Below are 19799 nucleotides of genomic sequence, written 5' to 3'. Positions count from 1 at the left end.
GACAGGCTGTCTCCCACCTATTGCGCATGTGCAAGGCGGGAGAAATACATTGCATTGATTGGTTGACACTGTCCCTGCAAAAGGGGTATAAAAGGAATCCACACCATTTTGTTTTGGTTCTGTTGTGAATTGAATAAAGACAAGACTGTTTGTTACTCCTGCCTCGTCTCAATGCCTTTTACTTGGAAACAGAACACCATCCTTCTGCAACTTCTTAAAGCAGCTGCATTTTTCCCTCCAGGATCCTTCTTCAATTGTTGCACAATTCCAGGAAAAGACATGTTTGGCTCTTATAAATGCCATGATCTACCCCAGAATGTATTTCAGCCTTTGAAACTGAAGAGATAGTCAGCCCTATGTTGCAGCTGCTAATAGCCTTGCTCTGAAAACTTTGAATATGTGTTAATCTCATAATGAATCACTACTCATAGTGAATAGAAGAATTACCATACAAATTTGACATGGCTGAACACTTAAAGGGAGTAAATAAAATAAAATAAATTATTCTGGTGTTTTAGCTCGTGTTTTCAATTAGTCTGGATACCCATGGTGAGCAAAACATTTTAACATCTGCATAATGAAATATATAAAAGTGAAACATTTTAATTTCTTACTACATACTCTACAGTCAGTAAGTCCCTAAATAAATTAAAATGAAGTTTACTCAACCTATGGACTTCATACCACACTTAATAATTTATCTCATTTGACCCAATACTAATCATTAATGCCAAGCTGTTAAAATATTCCTTGATAATGAACAGTAAACAAAACAGGTATTATGGCAGAGAAAACATTCCAGTTATCATCTGACTTTGCTGATTTTTGACTATAATGAAGATTTGATGATGGTATCTTGAATGGTATAATAAAAAGTAATATATCGGGAATTATATTTCTCTATTTTTACACAGTCAATTGAAATTGGCATCTTTATATTAAAAAAAACAAAGAGCACTGCTATTTATCCTGTTACAGTGTGTCATCTGATCTTAATTTTCAAATTCATCTAAGCAAAAGTGCAACTAATTAGGTTAGTATTGGATTTAAACCAAATAGAAATATAAAGTAAAAAAGAATTAGGGGAAGTTGCACTGCCCATCATCATAGGAAACAAGAAAAAGAAAATATTTCAGGTATGGAATCAGGCAGAAAGTAAAGAATATACAGTATAATTTTAAAAAACGTAATCCGGTTGTCTTTTGAAAAAGCACCTTTGAGACAACCATGACCTGTATGTCTAAAACTTTCTATAGGAATATAGCCTAAAATGGATTTTATCAACCTACAGTCTTTCACTTGCATCAGGCAGTAAGTGGCCTGATGGCAAAAGACCTGATGCAGTCCCTTAGCCAAGACAGAAAATTGGGACAGGTTATATAATAGGGATCTCCTCTTTGGGTTTCTTCATACAACAGTTGAAATATTGACAGTATCTGCAAATGAGCGTAACGCTCATTGATTAAAAGGGGAACAGGGCACCATATAAATCTCTAGCAGATTTTCCTCTCTGTGTGGGGTAGAAGCAGAATTGTGGCATGATAAGTAACAGCCTTTTCTTTTCTGCATGTTGATGGATGTTTCTACCACCTCCATACCTTCAATGGAAGAAAAATGGAAAATACATATTCGCTTAAATATGGAAGAAGATTGAGGATACCAAATTTTGTGGATAGCAGATGGAGAACTTTGGAAACAAAATACATATTTCCATTTTTTGGTGAAAAGAATTAAAACAATGTCTAATGTAAACCATGTTGGGCCTCTGATAATTTCTATTGCTCCCAATTATCTTTTTTTAATTAAAAAATCTTTCTTTTTCATTTTCATTGAACATAATTTGCTGCAATCCATTCAAGCAGCAACAGATTATACCACAAGCCAGTATTTTTATTTAAAGTGTTGAGGCTATCATCCAGAGTTTATTTTGGACATGCTTAAGAATTAGTATGTATTCAAGGAAGCTTTCTAATTGTTTTTATTTGAATAGTACATCCAAGCAAAACATGCCAGACTGCAAACATTTCCGAAACTATTCTAATTTTTCTTTTTCAGAATCAAGGACGTTTTATAGAACTGCTATTTTTCACAAGACGTGCATTTCCAAACTTAAGACAATTCAAAAACAGCTTGCTTATTCTTGTCACATCGTACATGGCTTTCTTGTCCAGGAAGCCATTCTGTTCAAATAGTTTTGAAGAGAAAGAACACAATCCTTGGTCCCTATCCATCTAAAATTCTCTAAAGCCAGGGCTAGTTTCTGGACTTTTCAAAGTAACCTACTTCCCCCAACCAAATCCTTTAGGAAACATAATCTTCTCCAAGGGTAACATTGCTATCTTCTCTATTCATGACTTTCTCTGGAGTGCTATCTGGTGTCCCCAAAAAGATCCTGTTCTAATATATCACAGACTTCAATGGCAAAAGTATTTTTCTCTTTCAGCAGAGCCCACTCTTACTAATATTTCCTATTTTTACATACTTGTCAGGTAGCCATGATTGCCAAGACAACTCTCACAGAGATTACAAAAGTATAATGGATTCTTGTAGGCGATGCCACAAAAAGAGCCAATTATTTTTAAAGGCCTGTTGGATGAAAGGAAACTAAATGAGGACACACAATATGCCTAAAGTTATTTGTTTGCATGGGCACTGCCATTCCTTCAGTCTTCTGAATAAGATTAGGCAAAACATATTCAATTAATCTGACACACTTTGTAACGACTGGATACAAATGGGGTATAGATAGGGTAACCAAATATCTAACAGGGCAAAGAAGGACACGGACAATTGGAAAGGAGGACAAATAAGAAGTAAAAGAGGACTGTTGGGTTTTTGTTGGCATCCATGACAAAAAGTACAAACTACAAAAAACTGTGAAAAGAAAAGAAAAAAGTACATAGGCCCCATGTATATTACTATTTCCATTATCAGAAAGACTGGCTCTTCAATTGAAGGAATGTGTTAGAAGTGGTTAGGAGGCAAAAGCATGTAATTGATTAAGATTTTGCCAATTTCAGACTGTAGCATAAGCCCTTGGAAGGTACTAATCAAATAATGCAAGCCACAGAGCTGAGCTTGTTCACTTATGATTAATACTTATTAAGGAAGTGCTAAAACCTAAAGAAAAGCTGCTTGAAGAGATACCCAAAAAGACAGATAATATTTAACTTTAAATGTTAAACTTTATGCTTGCCAGATGGAGCTCATCAAAATAAAAAGACATAGTAGCCTCCTTTTGCTGGATATCTGGTGAGCCTAGTGATAGAATAATGAGGAAAGAATATCTGTGGATTACTCAGCTCATACATTAAGGGTTTCATTTTCTTTAAAAAATTAAGATATTAATTTATATTCATATACTCTTAAAACAGGAATGAAAAAAGATATTGTATTCATAAGCTTCTAAATACTCTTCTATTTATTTAAACCATTTATATAGCTGTCCGACTTATAACCAACTCCAGGCAATCAAGAGTACTATAAAACAAGGGTCCCCAATCCCTGGTCCGTGGACCAGTACCAGGCCGTGACTTGCCAGCCAATGGTCTGCACAAACAAGCAAAGCCCCATCCGTGATATGCAGGCAGCACACAAAAACACGCACCCTCCGGTCTGTGGGAAAACCTCTCTTCACGGAACTGGTCCCTGCTGCTATAAAACACTTGTACCTTGTTACTGTTCACGATAGCCCTAAGTGCTACTGATTTCTTCACATTCTCTTCATGGACTGAGAACAAATTTCTCAAAGTAGGAATCTTTAATATCCACCTAGGTCCTCCTATGATTAGAATCCTCATTTCCCCAAAGTTCTAATCACTGTGAAGGTCTACAATGATTACAGAATAAATTTGACTACTCACTTTTAATCTCATTGTATGGGCAGCAATGTGTACAGTAGCCATTCTTTTCAACAGCAGAATGCAAAATTAATAGTTATCCTATGAATTCATATCTAACTAACAATGTATCCATTCATATTTTCATTATTTTATGTTCCTAATATTCTTTTATCTGAGTTATCCTTTTGCTTCTTTTTAATTACTACTTTAATTATAGCTTTTAACTGTAATTCAACATCTTCATATTCACATTCTAAGGAAGACTCAGATTCTAATTCAAAATCACTAATGTAATTTTCAATTCTAGAAATAATATCTATGTTAAAAAATGGTTCTAAAAATAAGACTTACATAGATGAAAACCTCTGTACTTACTCCCTTTGGCATATTAAAACATACAGAAACACATACTTGCAAATTCTGTGGTTTTGCCCATGGCATATAGTATACATCAAATGCAAGAGGTAACTGAAAATATCTGGCTGTATGTCAGCTGTCATCAAGAGGACACATTCACTGCTTTAATGAACAAACAACATCTTGAAGTAGTTGGAAAGGCAAGGACGGATTTGTGTGCCTTAAAGTAAAACATCAACAATAGCAACTGTGCAGAGACACAGGAAACCAAACTCCCTCTGAGCATTAAGCTGCTGTAGAAGAATAAGTCCATGGTTGGCCAAATCAATCTTTTAAAATATTAAATAAAGGCAAAATCTCTCTGGATAATTGTGAGAACATTACTGCTTCCCTGCCCAGAAAAAACAGCGTCCAGAAAGGTGGGATCAAAATTCAAAAGCGTCTTCCACCCCAGGAAAAAAACGCAGAACATCTTCCGAGAGGCTGTCCCTCCCTTTGGAGAGAGAGCCCCATGGCATATAAGTATTACAATTGAAAAAAAAAAATTGATTCTTGACTGGTACTAGTTACTGAAACTATAGCACATTTCAATTTAATCTTTAAAAGACAATGAAAATCTTAATGAACTTGTAAATGTTATAACTACCACTAATATCTTATATGAATATTTGCTTTTTAGGTAAATAGGAAAATAAAGATGAAGAACTGTTGTATGCAACAGCAAAAGATAATATGAAAAAAGAGAAATGCTTAGAGCTGCCTTGGCAGAAAAAAAATCCATATTTCAGCTGTGTATCTAGAAACTATATGGTTACTACAAGAGCATTCTGGAACTTACCTACATATTAATAACTTGAGATCTGATACGTAACACTGTATCAGGAATGAAGGGATGAAGAAAGAAGGATAAAAGAAGATGATGGGAGGAAAAAAAGAATTTGCCTCATTTTATGACTTTTTGCCACAGTTGTTAAGTGAATAATTGCATTTGTTAAGTTAGTAACGTGGTTGCTAAGTGAATCTGGCTTCCCCATTGACTTTGCTTGTCAGAAGGTCACAAAATCTGACCACGATGGCGGGACACTGCAACCATCATAAATATGAATCAGTTGCCAACCATCTGAATGTTGATCGTGTGACCACGGGGATGCTGCAACGGTTGTATGAAAAATGGTCATGTCACTTTTTTCAGTGCCATTGTAACTTTGGTCACTAAATGTACTGTTCTAAGTCGAGGACTACCTGTATACACATGAAAGCCTTAGTAAATGAGATTTTTATCTGTATTTTATCTCCCCCAGCAAAAGACACAAATCTATTTTGCTCCCCTGTACAGCAAAAAATACCAACCACTAATGTAAGAATATCCAACAATTACAACATTTCCAATAACTAAGTTATGCAGAAAACAGTATTTTTGCCTGTAGGTGACAATTAAATTCATATTGGTTTTTTTCATGACGGCAAAAGGAAAACAGTTTGCCCTTGTCTTCTTATGGGATTCTACCCCCCCCCCCTCAAATTCCTAGATTAGACTATATCTCTGCTATTGTCTAGTGGTCTCCATTAACAAGGATCCAACTCTTCAGCTTAACTTTTCACGATTGCACCAGACAAAATGTATCTTCCAATGACGTTGTGGCTATTGAAAACAGCATGGGAAATATCTTTTTCTCCCCTTCCCACATATTATAGATAGGTTTACAAAATTCTGAGCCTGTGTTGATGGAAGAGACAAAGTAGGATAAGGATTTTTAAAAATGCAAATATTTTATTAAAGATAACTGTGGAAAAAACATTATAATTAGGATGGAAATGCTGAAGACTGATGTTGCATCCCCAACTCTTTATTTCATGCAGAATTCTCAGTCCTGGGTTGCAAAATTCCAGACAACCAGTGGATGGAAGCAAAGAGACATACTACCACTTTATACTCATCTAACAGTCACCCAAATTTTTTCAATTAAGGTTGTAATCCTACTTTATGAAAGGGAAAAGATAATATTCCCCAAAGTAAAATTAAGTTTCACTTCATTATCAAAAGCCTGGAATATGCCTTCAATTCAGGGGGAACAATTCAGAAATGTGAAGGCAATGCAGTTAACTCAAGGTTCGTTCCACAAACAGAAATCACAACATCTCAAGCTGATGCTACCCTAAAGTATCTTGATGGCAGGGGATAGACTCAAGTAAGGCTCAATAACATATTCCTTACCGGTCATCTACAATATTGGAATTCAACATTATGGGAGCACAAGCACTAGAACACAGTCAAACTAGAGTCTTGGACTTCAAGAGACCTAATTTCAATAAACTTAGAGAGGGTTTGGGAAGGATTCCATGGATGAGAATCCTCCAGGGGAAAACAACTCAAGAGGCTTGGGAAATTTTGAAAAGTGAGATAATAAAAGCCCAGTCTAGCACAATACCAACAAAGAGGGAAAAATAACAGCTCTCAAAAGAAACCAGCATGGCTGCACAAAGAACTCTCTGATAAATTGAAAGATAAAAAGGACAAGTATAGAAAGTTAAAAGAGGGACACATAACTAAGTCAGAATATCAGCAAATAGCCTGAGCCTGCAAAGATGAAGTGAGGAAAGCTAAGGCTCAAAATGAACTAAGGCTTGCGACCAAAGACAAAAATAACAAAAAAAGCTTCTTTCAACATGTAAAAAACAAGAAAAAAGTTAAGGAAACGATTGGTCCATTAGTGGGTGAAAGTGGCAAGAAGGTGACAAGCAACAGGGAGAAAGCAGACTATTTAACTCGTTTTTCGCATCTGTCTTTATACAAAGGGAAAAAGCAGACCAACCTATCAAAAATAGTGCCATAAAAAACAGAATAGAAACACAAGTTAAGATAGGCAAGAAAACGGTAAGTGAGCACTTGTCCAGCCTAGACAAGTTCAAATCACCAGGACCAGATGGATTACATCCCAAGGTTTTCAAGGAACTGGCAGATGTGATCTCAGAACCACTGAACTACGTTTTTCAAAGATCCTGGAGCACTGAGGAATTACCAGAGGACTGGAAAAGAGCTGATGTAGCTCCCATCTTCAAAAAAGGGAAAAAAATGGATCCAGGAAATTACAGACCTATCAGCCTGACCTCAATACCTGGGAAGATTCTGGAAAAGATAATCAAACAACGAATCAGCGAATACCTACAGGCAAACAAAGTCATTACTAAAAGCCAATGCGGGTTTGTCAAAAACAGATCATGCCAGACAAACCTTATTGCATTCTTTGACCAAGTGACAAAATTAGTGGACTAGAGGAATGCTGTGGATATAATTTACTTGGACTTCAGTAAGGCATTTGACAAAGTAGATCACAACCTACTACCTGATAAGATATAAAAATGTGGGTTAGACAGCATCACCACCAGATGGATTTGTAACTGGCTGACCGGCCGTACTCAGTGTGTGGTCCTCAATGGAACCGCATCTACATGGAGGGAAGTATGTAGTGGGGTGTCCCAGGGCTCTGTTCTGGGCCCAGTGCTCTTCAACATCTTCATCAATTATTTGGACGAGGGGATCGATGGGGAACTCATCAAATTTGCAGACAACACCAAGCTGGCAGGAATAGCCAACACTCCAGAAGACAGGCTTAGGATACAGGAGGATCTGGACAGACTTGAATACTGGGCGCTATCTAACAAAATGAAATTCAATGGTGAAAAAAGCAAGGTTCTGCATTTAGGCAAGAAAACCCAAATGCACAGGCACAGTATAGGTGGTACCTCACTTAAAAGTAGTAACTGTGAGAGTGATCTCGGAGTCCTAGTGGACAATCATTTAAATATGAGCCAGCAGTGTGCTGCAGCTGCCAAAAAAGCCAACACAGTGCTAGGCTGCATTAATAGAGAGATAGAATCAAGATCACGTGAAGTATTAATACCACTTTACAATGCCTTGGTAAGGCCACACTTGGAATACTGCATCCAGTTTTGGTCACCACGATGTAAAAAAGATGTTGAGACTCTAGAAAGAGTACAGAGTAGAGCAACAAAGATGATTAGGGGACTGGAGGTTAAAACATATAAGGAAAGGTTGATGGAATTGGGTATGTCTAGTTTAATGAAGAGAAGGACGAGGGGGGACATGATAGCAGTGTTCCAATATCTCAGGGGCTGCCAGAGAAGAGGAAGTCAAGCTATTTTCCAAAGTGCCTGAAGGCAGGACAAGAAGCAACAGATGGAAACTAATCAAGGAGAGAAGCAACCTAGAACTAAGGAGAAACCTCCTGACAGTTAGAACAATTAACCAGTGGAACAACCTGCCTCCAGAAGCGGTGAATGCTCCAACACTGGAAGTTTTTAAGAAGAAACTGGACAGCCATTTGTCCGAAATGCCATAGGGTTAACTGCCTGAGCAGGGGGTTGGACTTGATGACCTCCAAGGTCCCTTCCAACTTGATGATGATGATGATTTTAAATTGTTTAAGGTGAAACATACTATAAAACGTATACATATCCTTTATATATTAAATGGCTACTCATTTAGAACCTTAAATATCTCCAAAAAGAGGTGCTAAATTGGGAAGAAAGCATCAAGACAGTTCCTAATTACCCATATACAAATGGGCAGAAAGGTCAAGACAGTTTGTTTTCAACTTTCAGATAAGGAAATGGATCAAATTTTCTTCAACCATGTTTAACTAAATAAACTTCATTTTTCACTATTGGGCCATTTCCTCTCTTATGTCTTAAGTTACAAAGAATACCAACGATTTCTTTAGACCAGAGAATTCTAAAGACAAATTGAAGGAATAAGAGGCAACATAATTTTTAGAATTAAGACCTCTGACTAGAATCTCAAAATACTCAGGTATCTTCCCTTGCATAAGAAATCATATGTCAAGAGGTATAGACTTCTTTGAACACTAATGCATATACAGTGTGGACAAACTTTCATTCATTATCAGGTATTAGAATAAAAATAAGTCCTATTTAAATCATCTTTCTGGCATGTCTCCTTTTTGACATTAGACCTCATCCTCAAAGAGTTCCATTGAAAAGTAAAGTTCATAGCTTATAAATGGTGAGTCATGTTTGAAGCTTGGCTCTGTTGCTTTTTTTGTTGCCTAAATATTCCAACCTTCTAAATTTTGGCCAGTAGCACTTCAGTACATACAAGAAATGACTCAGAAATACAAAGTGGTTTCCAAAAACAGCATATAAATGACTCTGAGATGACTATTTTCTTTCAGGGAAAAATAATTTCCCTGTAAATAATCTACATTCAAGTATAAAACGAATATAGTATAATGTCATTATATTATTATAAATGCTTGTTGAAATTACCAGAATTTCAGCCTAAGCACAATTACTAAGGAATAAGTGCTATTAAATTTCTTAGAGGTTACATTCAGTGGTGGGATTCAGCCAGTTCACAACACTTCTGCATAACCGGTAGCTAATTTTTTGTTGTCCAGGCTCAGAATGGACTTCCGGAAGCGGCATCCACACAGAGAACCGGTTGTTCACATATTTGAATCCCACCACTGGTGACATTGTGGGAAACAAACCGGCACCTCCAGATGTTTTAAATAATAATTTCTATAAATTCCAGACATTAGGTCTATTGACCAAATTAAGGGAGCTGTAAAACATCTGGTGAACACCAAGTGCCTAGGTCTGGAACTACATCTTTTGAAAAATGCCAACCTCATCATTTCTTTAAACTTTATTTAAAACTACCAGCTATTAAATTTACTAAGCTTAGACAAAGCTATTGTATAATAAATAAAATAAAGGAATAGATTCATACACAGGATTTACATTGGATCTGCAGATTTCCCCTCACTTCACTTCTAAATAGTCTGGAGGAAAACCTAAATAGAATTGAGTTTCATTTTCACAAATCTTGTTAGCACCTATTGGCAGGTCCAACAGCCCCAAGTACAAATAACTGAAGATGGTTAACCTTTTATCCCACAAAACTGGGACTCATTTTGTTCTACTTGGACAGAAGTTAATTGAGCTAAATTCCTGCCTGAAAGCTTCTCCTAATTATTATTGATTTTTGAAGGTTACCAGGATCAGAATAAAATTGCAGACATACTTTTTAAAAATTATTTTAACTTGCTGTTTCTAAGTCTTTTAAAAGAAATTCTCTGCTTAATCAAAATCCTCTTATTTAACCTCCAGCTAACTCATGGTGAAGGAAAAAGCCTACAATCCAAAGGAAAAACATGATGATCATTACTAATAACTAAGGCTGTGCAGTTCTTCAGATTTTAAACATGTGGAAACAGTTTAAACATCTGTCTCCAACTCCCTGTATATTTTCTAGGGATTGCTTGGCTGTGTCATTTAACACAAACGCAAGAAAAGATGTATTTGGTCTTAAAGAATTGCAGGCAGGGTCTACATAACTCAATATCCCAACTTATTGTGTTGTAGTTTTCGTCTGATAAAATCTGATGTCACAATAACAGGCTTCTCTTCATGACTCCAGCTTTTCAGCCTACTTCCAACCCCTATAATTCTTAAAATCTGCTTTGGAGGATTTGAGGCCCTTCAGGGCAGATTTTCAAAGTATGTTGAGGCAGTTTCAGGAGATAAAGAAAGATGCCTGGTTCAGAATGCAGAATAATTCTGTGATGCAAATATTTCTCTTGGATTTCACTCTTTGTATCTATTTTGTCCTGCTTTTCATTTAGAGATTATAATATAATATTCCTAGCTAGTCTTCATTTATGCAAGTTGTGCCACAATTCAAGAGCTGATTTTGTAGGTAGTTTTAAAAGAAATTTAGTATTTATGAAGTCACCACAGAAAATAACTGAATCCACCAAAATGGTAAAAGTTATAGAATTTTTAATGTCCATTAGATTAAAACTGTAACAGCTCTTCTGTAACTGTTCCCCGTCAATTTGCAACCTAGGAAGGAGGGGAGAGAAACAAATTTAATATCTGAATATGTGAAAATATTTTTGGGAAGGAAAACGTTGCAATCAGTTATTCAGTTAACAAGTAGGAATGCTCCAAAACGCCCATGCTATTGTACAATACTTGAAATAATTTAGCCTAAAAATCATACTAGAAAACATTTGCATGTACACATATATCATAGATCTTTCTGAATAATAACAAAGAGAAATTCTATTGGGAAAAAAAATCAAGGAAAATATAGAAGGAAAATATATCACCCTAATGAATTCAACCAAATTTCATTGCTGAGGATGCACAATGTGCATTTTGCAAATACATGGCCTCCAAATCCCATTTATTTAGCCTCCAGAGCCTTCTTGGTCTGCAACTGCCAAACACTGGCAACATGGTATCCCATTATTCTAAACAGGAAACACATACATACACACAGAAATATAAATACTAAAACAGCTTTACTTTTTTTAAAAAAAGAAAACTCACAAAAAAGAAAACTCAAACAAAAGAAGATGTACAGAAAATCTTGGAGCACATCATGTAGCATTGCCTTACTCATTTTGCATAACTGAAACATTAAGTATGATACCTGGCACTAAAAGGAGCCCATGTATATTAAGGGTCTGGGTAGGTAGTGCTCAGAAATATCTCTGAAGAAAAGTGATGCTGAAGGCTGATTTGTTTTCTTTGCAGCTTCCTCATGGCTTCCTCAGAGCATAAAGCTTGGCAAAAACCAAGGGAGATGTCAGTGTGACAACTATGGATTCTTTATTGGAGACTTGGGACCTATTACATTCCAGCATATCGGGGGGAAATAAGAAGGCAGGAAACAGAACTGTTGTCTGTTGCCGCTTTTCCCCTTAAGAAATATTTCCACATAAGAACTGCAAAACTCTATTTTATGTTGGCTGGAGTCCTTAATCAGAGTGTACTACCACGGAGCTTGGAATAGTTACAGATTCCACTTGTGTGGAACTAAACCAAACTAAGAAACCAATACAGAGCATCGCAATGAGTTAGAGTGATTGAATGTTGGGAAAACAAATCCAACAAAATGCTGGTGTTTTTACAATATGAAGAAGAACAAATGAAAAATCAGAAAGGAGCTTTAGAAAATATATTCTGAAAAACCACATCCAACAGTTTTTACATCTTTCAATGACTGTGCTACTAATTGCTCTCACTTTACTGATAAGGAATCAAGGGTGGGCTGGGTATCCTGAGGTGAAAAACAAAGGATAAAATTCACAATGGTGAATATCTTTCCAAATGGTGTGCGCTCCTTGTCTGTCTGTCTATCTATCATATTTCTAAACAGCACATTTCTCTCAAAGAGGGGCTCTGGGTGGTGTACAATGTAATATAACCAATAAATAAAACAACATATGAGAAATAACATTAAAATTAGGGTTAATTTTTTTTAAAATTATAGAATAATGATAATTAAACATGAAAAGGGGAAAAAATCTGAAGATGGCCATTTAACATTAGATTATTACATGGGAGGGGCTCTCAAGAAACTAGCCAGCTTTATGGTTGCAGAGTCCTCTGTGGTCCCCCATGCCAGGCCTCAGAGCCAAGTTGTGACCCTTTGTGGGAGACCAAGAGATTAGGGGGTTATTACCTTCCTGCTGCCAAACCAATCAAAGCACCCAATACCAAAAGAACGCCCAACTCTCTTCCTATAAAAATTCACTGGGAATTAATGTCAGCCTTTATAAATGAGCAATAATATGATCTAACATTTTGCCTCTTCTCCTTTCTTTCTTTCCCCTGAATAAATGTAAATAGTTAATAATCTTCTTTAGTTTGCTCTTCCAAAGTAAACCAACCCTTTCCCAATAACCTGCTATATACAGCATAGCAGCCTATTTAAAATTGGGCTCTGATATTCAAAGCAGGAGGTCTTCAACCCATTCCTTTTTCAGAAAACAATGTATAAAACAATGTAAGGGAAGAAGTTTGCTCAGCCATTCTGCATCTATGGAACCTTCAATTAATTCTATTCAAGATGAAATTCCTGGTTCATCTTAAAGAAGGAAAAGAACACCAATTTCTCTTCAAAAAAACAAACCATTTTTACAAAAGTGAAGGTAGCTTGTCATGGGCCCCCGATCGCTTGGAAGCATGCAGATGATAAAAATAGCTAGATAGATGAAAATACCTAATTATGAACTGCTCTGTAACTGTTGCCCTATACTGGTGTACAACTTGCATATAAAAGAAGAATTTTCCTCTTGGTCTTCTCTTACAGAATAAAATCACTGGATGATAAAATATTTTATTTTGGATACCAACGAAATTTTCAGGATATCACAATGCCTGATTCAAGCAAAATGTAAGCTTAGTTTTAAAAAAATTTAAATGAAATGAATATACATTTTATGAAGACTTTTCCATGGATTGCCAGAACAGCATCTGTACAGGTTTTATATAAGTCTGGTTAATGATTACCAATTAACATTTGATATTATGAAATGAATTCAGATTATGTCTGTTTTGCATATATATGTAGATATTCCTCATCCAATTCTAATAAAGGGGAAGCTTTTTGCTGCATTAATTTTACTGTATAGTAAAGATAGACTACAAGGTACTGTTTCTAAGTATCTACAATTTAATAAAAATTATTATAATCACATTGAATAGAAAATGAAGCTTCTATTATATAATAAGGTATTTCATGATTTTTTCCTCCCAGATTTCAACACTAATGAGAATTTTTAAGAGACTCTACATTTACATGTCTAACACATAACACTAGTTAGGAGATAGACATCATATGGATTCATTAGGCAAACTCCAAAGAAAAAAAAAGCTTATGTGTTGCATTGAAAGCTATTATTATTTGAAATGTTTTCTGCCATCATTTAAAAAAAATTACATTGCTGTTATTATATTTATCAATACAAGTAGTCCTTGACATAAGAGAATTGAACCCAAAATTTCTATTGCTAAGAGAAATATTTGTTAAGTGAATTTTGGCCCATTTTATGACCTTTTTTCCACAGTTGTTAAATGAATCATTGCAGTTGTTAAGTTGGTAACACAATTGTTAAGTGAATCTGGCTTTCCCATTGACTTTGCTTGTTAGCAGGTTGCAAAAGGTGATCATATAACCCTGGGACACTGCAATCATAATCAGTTGGCAAGCATCTGAATTTTGATCATGTGACCCTGGGGATGCTGCAATGGTCGTGTGGAAAAATTGTCATAAGTCACATTCTTCAGGGCTATTGTAACTTTGAACCGTCACTAAATGAACTATTGTAAGTTGAGTTGAACCTTTGATTTAACATTTTAGTTTTGAAAGCTCAAACCAAGTAAAAACCAAAGCCTCTGATAAATATTACCTAATTAAGAGAAATGATTTAAAATTTTTGATTTTATGGATTTTAAACAGGAAATGTCATCTTTTAATCACTGCTCCCAAGGACATAATTTAAAAATATTTCCTATAGATGATACCCAACATAATCTATCTTCCTGTAAGGGAGCAAGCTCCTCTTTATCCTCTCTTGCTTATTATTTTCTATAAAAGGTAAGATGTTATGCTTTATTGGTATATTTTTGTATATACATCAGAATTTTTAAAATTAAACTACAGCAAGTTTTTAAATTATATTTAGAGTAGAATATAATAACAGAGTTGGAAGGGACCTTGGAGGTCTTCTAATCCAACCCCCTGCTTAGGCAGGAAACCCTATACCAGGGGTCCCCAACCCCCGGTCCGTGGACCAATACCGGGTCACAGCATGCCAGCAACCTGTCCAAAGAAACAAGCAAAGCCCCATCTGCAGGATGTAGAGAGCATACAAAATCATGCACCCTCTGGTCCACAGAAAAATCTCTCTCCACGGAACCAGTTCCTGGTGCCCAAAAGGTTGGGGACCTCTGCCCTATACCATTTCAGACAAATGGTTGTCTAATCTGTTCTTAAAAATTTCCAATGTTGGAACATTCACAACTTCTGGAGGCAGGTTTTTCCACTGATTAATTGTTCTGTCAGGAAATTTCTCCTTAGTTCTAGGTTGCTTCTGTCCTTGATTAGTTTCCATCATTGCTTCTTGATCTGCCTTCAGGTGCTTTGGAAAATAGCTTGACTCCCTCTTCTTTGTGGTAACCCCTGAGATATTGGAACACTGCTGTCATGACACCCCTAGTCCTTCTTTTCATTAAACTAGACATACCCAATTCCAGCATTCTTTACATGTTTTATCCTCCAGTTCCCTGATCATCTTTGTTGCTCTTCTCTGCATTCTTTCTAGAGTCTCAACATCTTTTTTATATCGTGGTGACCAAAACTGGATGCAATATTCCAAGTGTGGCCTTACCAAGACATTATAAAGTGGTATTAACACTTCAAATGATCTTGATTCTATCCCTCTGTTAATGCAGCCTAGAACTGTGTTGGCTTTTTTGGCAGCTGCAGCACACTGCTGGCTCATATTTAAGTGATTGTCCACTAGGACTCCAAGATCCCTCTCACAGTTACTACTTTTAAGTGAGGTACCACCTATACTGTGCCTGTGCATTTGGGTTTTCTTGCCTAAATGAAGAATCTTGCTTTTTTCAGCACTGAATTTCATTTTTTTGTATCTATAGATAATATTTGTACCTATAGAAATAACACCTGCATACCAATATGATGTAGACAATTATGGGTGATGAAAATTTCTCTTCCTGAAAAAATTACAGTACGTAGGTTAAAAATCATTAAGGTCTCAATCAGAAGAAGCTGAAAAATAGTTTTGAGTCCAATTTCATGTAAGTTTCTATATACTACCAAAAAGAAGAACACTGTAGTTAATGAAGTGTCCATATAACATCTTATGTACATAAAACTGATATTGAGTAACTAATTAGGTAAATATGTCAATCAGACAAACTGCTGGCCATCTTACATGTTACATGACAAAATTTGGCCCCACTTTAGGAAATTGAGTCATTTGAATCTGAAAGTAAAAGTTTTAAATAAAATTGGACAGAGTAGCCATAGGATTAGCAGTTTAAGGGGGTTATAATAAAAGATGTCTGTTGGTCCCAATGATTCCTTTACAAAACATAGCTTAACATGATACATGAATACAGATGTTTACATTTTGTGCACACAGAAAAAAGAATCCTCAAAATTATTCACCCACTGTATTTTCAATTATCCATTAGCATATATTGTTTAATAAATTCTTAAACCATTATTTAATATTTTTTTTCAAAGGAAGTAAGGGGAAAAACAAATTTAAAGAATATCTGTGAGGTCTATAGACAATGGCTTCAGTGTCATTAATTAATACAAGAAAGAAACAAAGCATTGTGGCCTTAAGTGAAAATTGTAGAAATATTAATGGATTACATTGTATGTGTACTGTATTCCTTAATATCATACATAGCATTTAACATAAATCAGCCTAAATCTGTTCAAATTACTGCATTTTTATAAGCTCACATGCTTTGGTATGTAAGTTTTGGAAAAAAGTAGTACAATTTTTAAAAAGTTGTTTTTAGGCATTTTGCAATGTGGAAAAATGAGAGAAAAATCACAAAAAGTGGTTTTAAATAAAATGGGTGTGCAATTTTGCAACAAAGAAAGTACACAAGTGCAGTTTTGTGCTTTAAGTCTATACCTAAAAATGCACTGACATATCATTCAAAAAGACTTTTGGGAATCCAGGAAAAGTAGTAACTTTCTGTCAAGCCTTAATGGCAATCCCAGAATTACTTTTGTGTGGGTGTGTGCCTTTAAGTTAATGTTGACTCCTGGTGACCACCTGGACAAGTACATTCAGGTTTCTTGAGAAAATTTCAGAAATGGTTTTCCATTGCCTACTTTCTAGGGCTGAGAGAGAGCAACCAGATTAAGGTCACCCAGTTGGCTTTGAGCCTAAGGCAGGACTAGAACTCATAATGTCCCCATTTCTAGCCTGGCGCTTTAACCACACCAAATTGACTTACTACCCTATAAAATATCCAACTCTTTTAAAAGTATCTACCCATTGTATTTCCAAAATAAATTTGCCTTTCATTTTTACTTTTTCTAGAATGGTCCCTGTGTAAATTAAAGCTTCCTGATAACCTTGCAAACACGTAATTCATATTCCAATACATAAATCGGAAAATATACATAACACCTGATTTCAATCTAACATTAGTTAACTCTACAATTTATCTGAATTATATTTTTCTGTCCTCCCCAGTTGACATGCAATATGCAATGTTAGACATAAATGAGCTTAGTGAGAAAACAAGTGGCAGATCTTGTTTGCTTTTATGTTGTTAAGCAACTGGAGCTTTATCAGGTTCCTTCAGCTAATTAATTACCCATCCTGCCTTAGTGGAAAGTAAGATCCCCAAATAGCTTTAAGCTCTCCACAAAGTCTTTACATGTTACTATCAACAGACACAGCTCTGTCAGATATAGTAATTCCGAGGGAGCAAATCTCAATTAAGAATTCTATCCACATTTCTGCTCTGCTTCTACATTTGAAAAGAAACATACTTTACAGGACAAAGGAAACCAGGCCTTCCTGAAGGAAGAAACCTGTAAACATATCTGAAAAACAAAGTAATACATTCAATATATCACAGTGAAAATACAAAAGAGGACTTTCTACACTATACTCATTGTGGCTTATCTGTTACCTCTAATTTCAGCCACAATATAGGACATAAACAAAATTCACATTTAGCTACTGCCCAGAGTCAACACAATGTTAAATAGGTCATGGGTCTGACAACTTTTTATTAATATTTACAAATTTGTTCTCATTTAGTACTGAAAGCTTTACTCTTTCATAATAAGTAGAGTAAAAGCAGAGATTTTATTGGTTTGTGTACTTGATTCCACTTGAGATAAAATGTTTAAGTGCTTACCTACACTTTCTTTTTAAGAACACAGCAGGTGACATGTAGTATTTTGTAATATTAGGGTTTAATTTCCAAGTGTACAATTCAAAATGTCTATCATATTTTGAGATCAGCCATCACTTTCAAAATATTATATATTAAAAACGATTCATTTTTGTTCTTCTGAGTTTGAACCTTCAAGGAAATTGATTTCTTATTTCTGGCACTAATATAGATATAAACCTCTAAGTTGCTAGCAAAAGAGACAGAATCTCATTGAAATATAGGTAGTTGCATAATATATAAAATAATGAATTTGGTAGACTAAGCTTGTCTAGTCTACCATTTCCTCAATCTCTGCTTATTTATTATAGAAAGATCAAGTTGTGATTTCATTCAGCTCAAACCAAAATCTCACAATAACATTAAAGCTGTTCTAAATTGCAACCTCCTTGCAATTTTTCAAAAGTATGTTAATAAAAATATATATCATTTAGCTAATCCACCGTCTTAACCTACCTAAGAGTCATGGTGGCACAGTGGCTAGAATACAGTATTGCAGGCTGACTCTGCCTATTGCCAGGAGTTCGATCCTGACCGGTTCAAGATTGACTCAGCCTTCTATCCTTCCGAAGTTGGTAAAATGAGGACCCCAGATTGTTGGGGGACAATATATTGACTCCGCAAACTGCTTAGAGAGGACTATAAGCACTGTGAAGTGGTGTATAAGTCTAAGTGCTGTTGCTTCTGTAAACCGATGTCTTCTAGGTGCAGTTGACCTTTTACTTTCCAGTAATATTGAAATGATGGTCAAACTGAAAGGGTTAACACTGTTTAGGATTCTAAATCTGCTGTACGTGACAACCATCTGAAAAACTTTTAATATCCTCTATACCATCCCTCAACTTCTGATCTGCTTAGAAGAATGCTTATAGGTCAGGGGTGTCAAACTGCCGGCCTATGGGCCGGATTCATCATGGCGAAACTGCACCCATTCCATTGCTGGCAATGAAAAAAGTCACGATACGTCACGACACATCACGTGACGTTGCAAGTTTGACACCCATTATAGGTAATTTTCAACTTACAATGGCAACCAATGCTGTTGTAAAGCATGACATTACGTGACCACATCACTTAGCAACAGCAATTCCTTTAGTATGATTAAAAGACTGTGTGGATTGTTATGTAAGGACCACATGTGACCTTTTGACTTCCTATCAGGTTTCCTATTAACTTTGTATGATGACCCAAGGCACGGCACCGAAGCAATGCAATCAGCTGGAAATTCAAACCACCCTTTAATTGCTCCAAATTTTCCCCAAATGCTCTGTTTCTGGCAAGCCTCCAAACACAGGAAGACACACACACACACCTCTGGCTGCAAGTAGTTTCACATATTGTCTGATTAAGAGAGGAATTTACTCAAGGTCATGGAGATAAGAAAGAATGACACATACATCATAAACCTAACAAGTCTATGTAAATACACGCTTGCCTGAACAGTTTCAGAAGCCAAAATACAATCTGAGATCTTAAACATCCAAGCAACATTGTCAGCCAGTTCAATGGTCAAGAGTGTCCAGGTTTCCAAGCAGAAGTCACAGAATGAGAGATCAGCAACAACACACACAAAACTCCAAGGAATCAGCGTTTGTTCCTGACAAATGCCTCTCCCCACAGCGTCTCCTTAAATCTCATTCTCCAGGTGTGCTTTGTGGAGAGGGACAGACGCTCTCCTCCCAAGTAATTGAGCCTGCTTGCATTGTTCCCTTCTTCTCTTCACTCTCCATGCTCTAGGATCAGGTGGGGGTGGCCCTTGCTCATCGCCTGAACTCTGTCTCTCCTGTTCAGCCTGTCCCA

At 36.0% G+C, this 19799-nt stretch overlaps 1 protein-coding gene across 11 annotated transcripts in view; it reads right to left on the bottom strand.

The window, feature by feature from the left end:
* The window catches only part of CAMK2D (calcium/calmodulin dependent protein kinase II delta), a 162209-nt gene that overhangs the window by 96573 nt on the left and 45837 nt on the right, over positions 1 to 19799 (bottom strand). Inside the window, exon 1 of one of the 11 annotated variants that reach the window (XM_039361281.1) lies at positions 4254 to 4293. The exons of the other annotated variants lie outside the window; for them this stretch is intronic. Within the exon in view, the coding sequence (XP_039217215.1) occupies positions 4254 to 4278 (25 nt within the window). The 5' untranslated portion in view covers positions 4279 to 4293. Of the gene's footprint in view, positions 1 to 4253; positions 4294 to 19799 lie in introns of those variants that run through there. 11 annotated transcript variants of the gene reach the window in all.

The sequence above is a fragment of the Crotalus tigris genome, unplaced genomic scaffold (genome assembly GCF_016545835.1).
Source record: "Crotalus tigris isolate CLP2741 ecotype Arizona unplaced genomic scaffold, ASM1654583v1 scf7180000019244.426175, whole genome shotgun sequence".
Lineage (NCBI taxonomy): Eukaryota > Metazoa > Chordata > Lepidosauria > Squamata > Viperidae > Crotalus > Crotalus tigris.
This window is presented reverse-complemented; position numbering and strand designations above follow the sequence as displayed.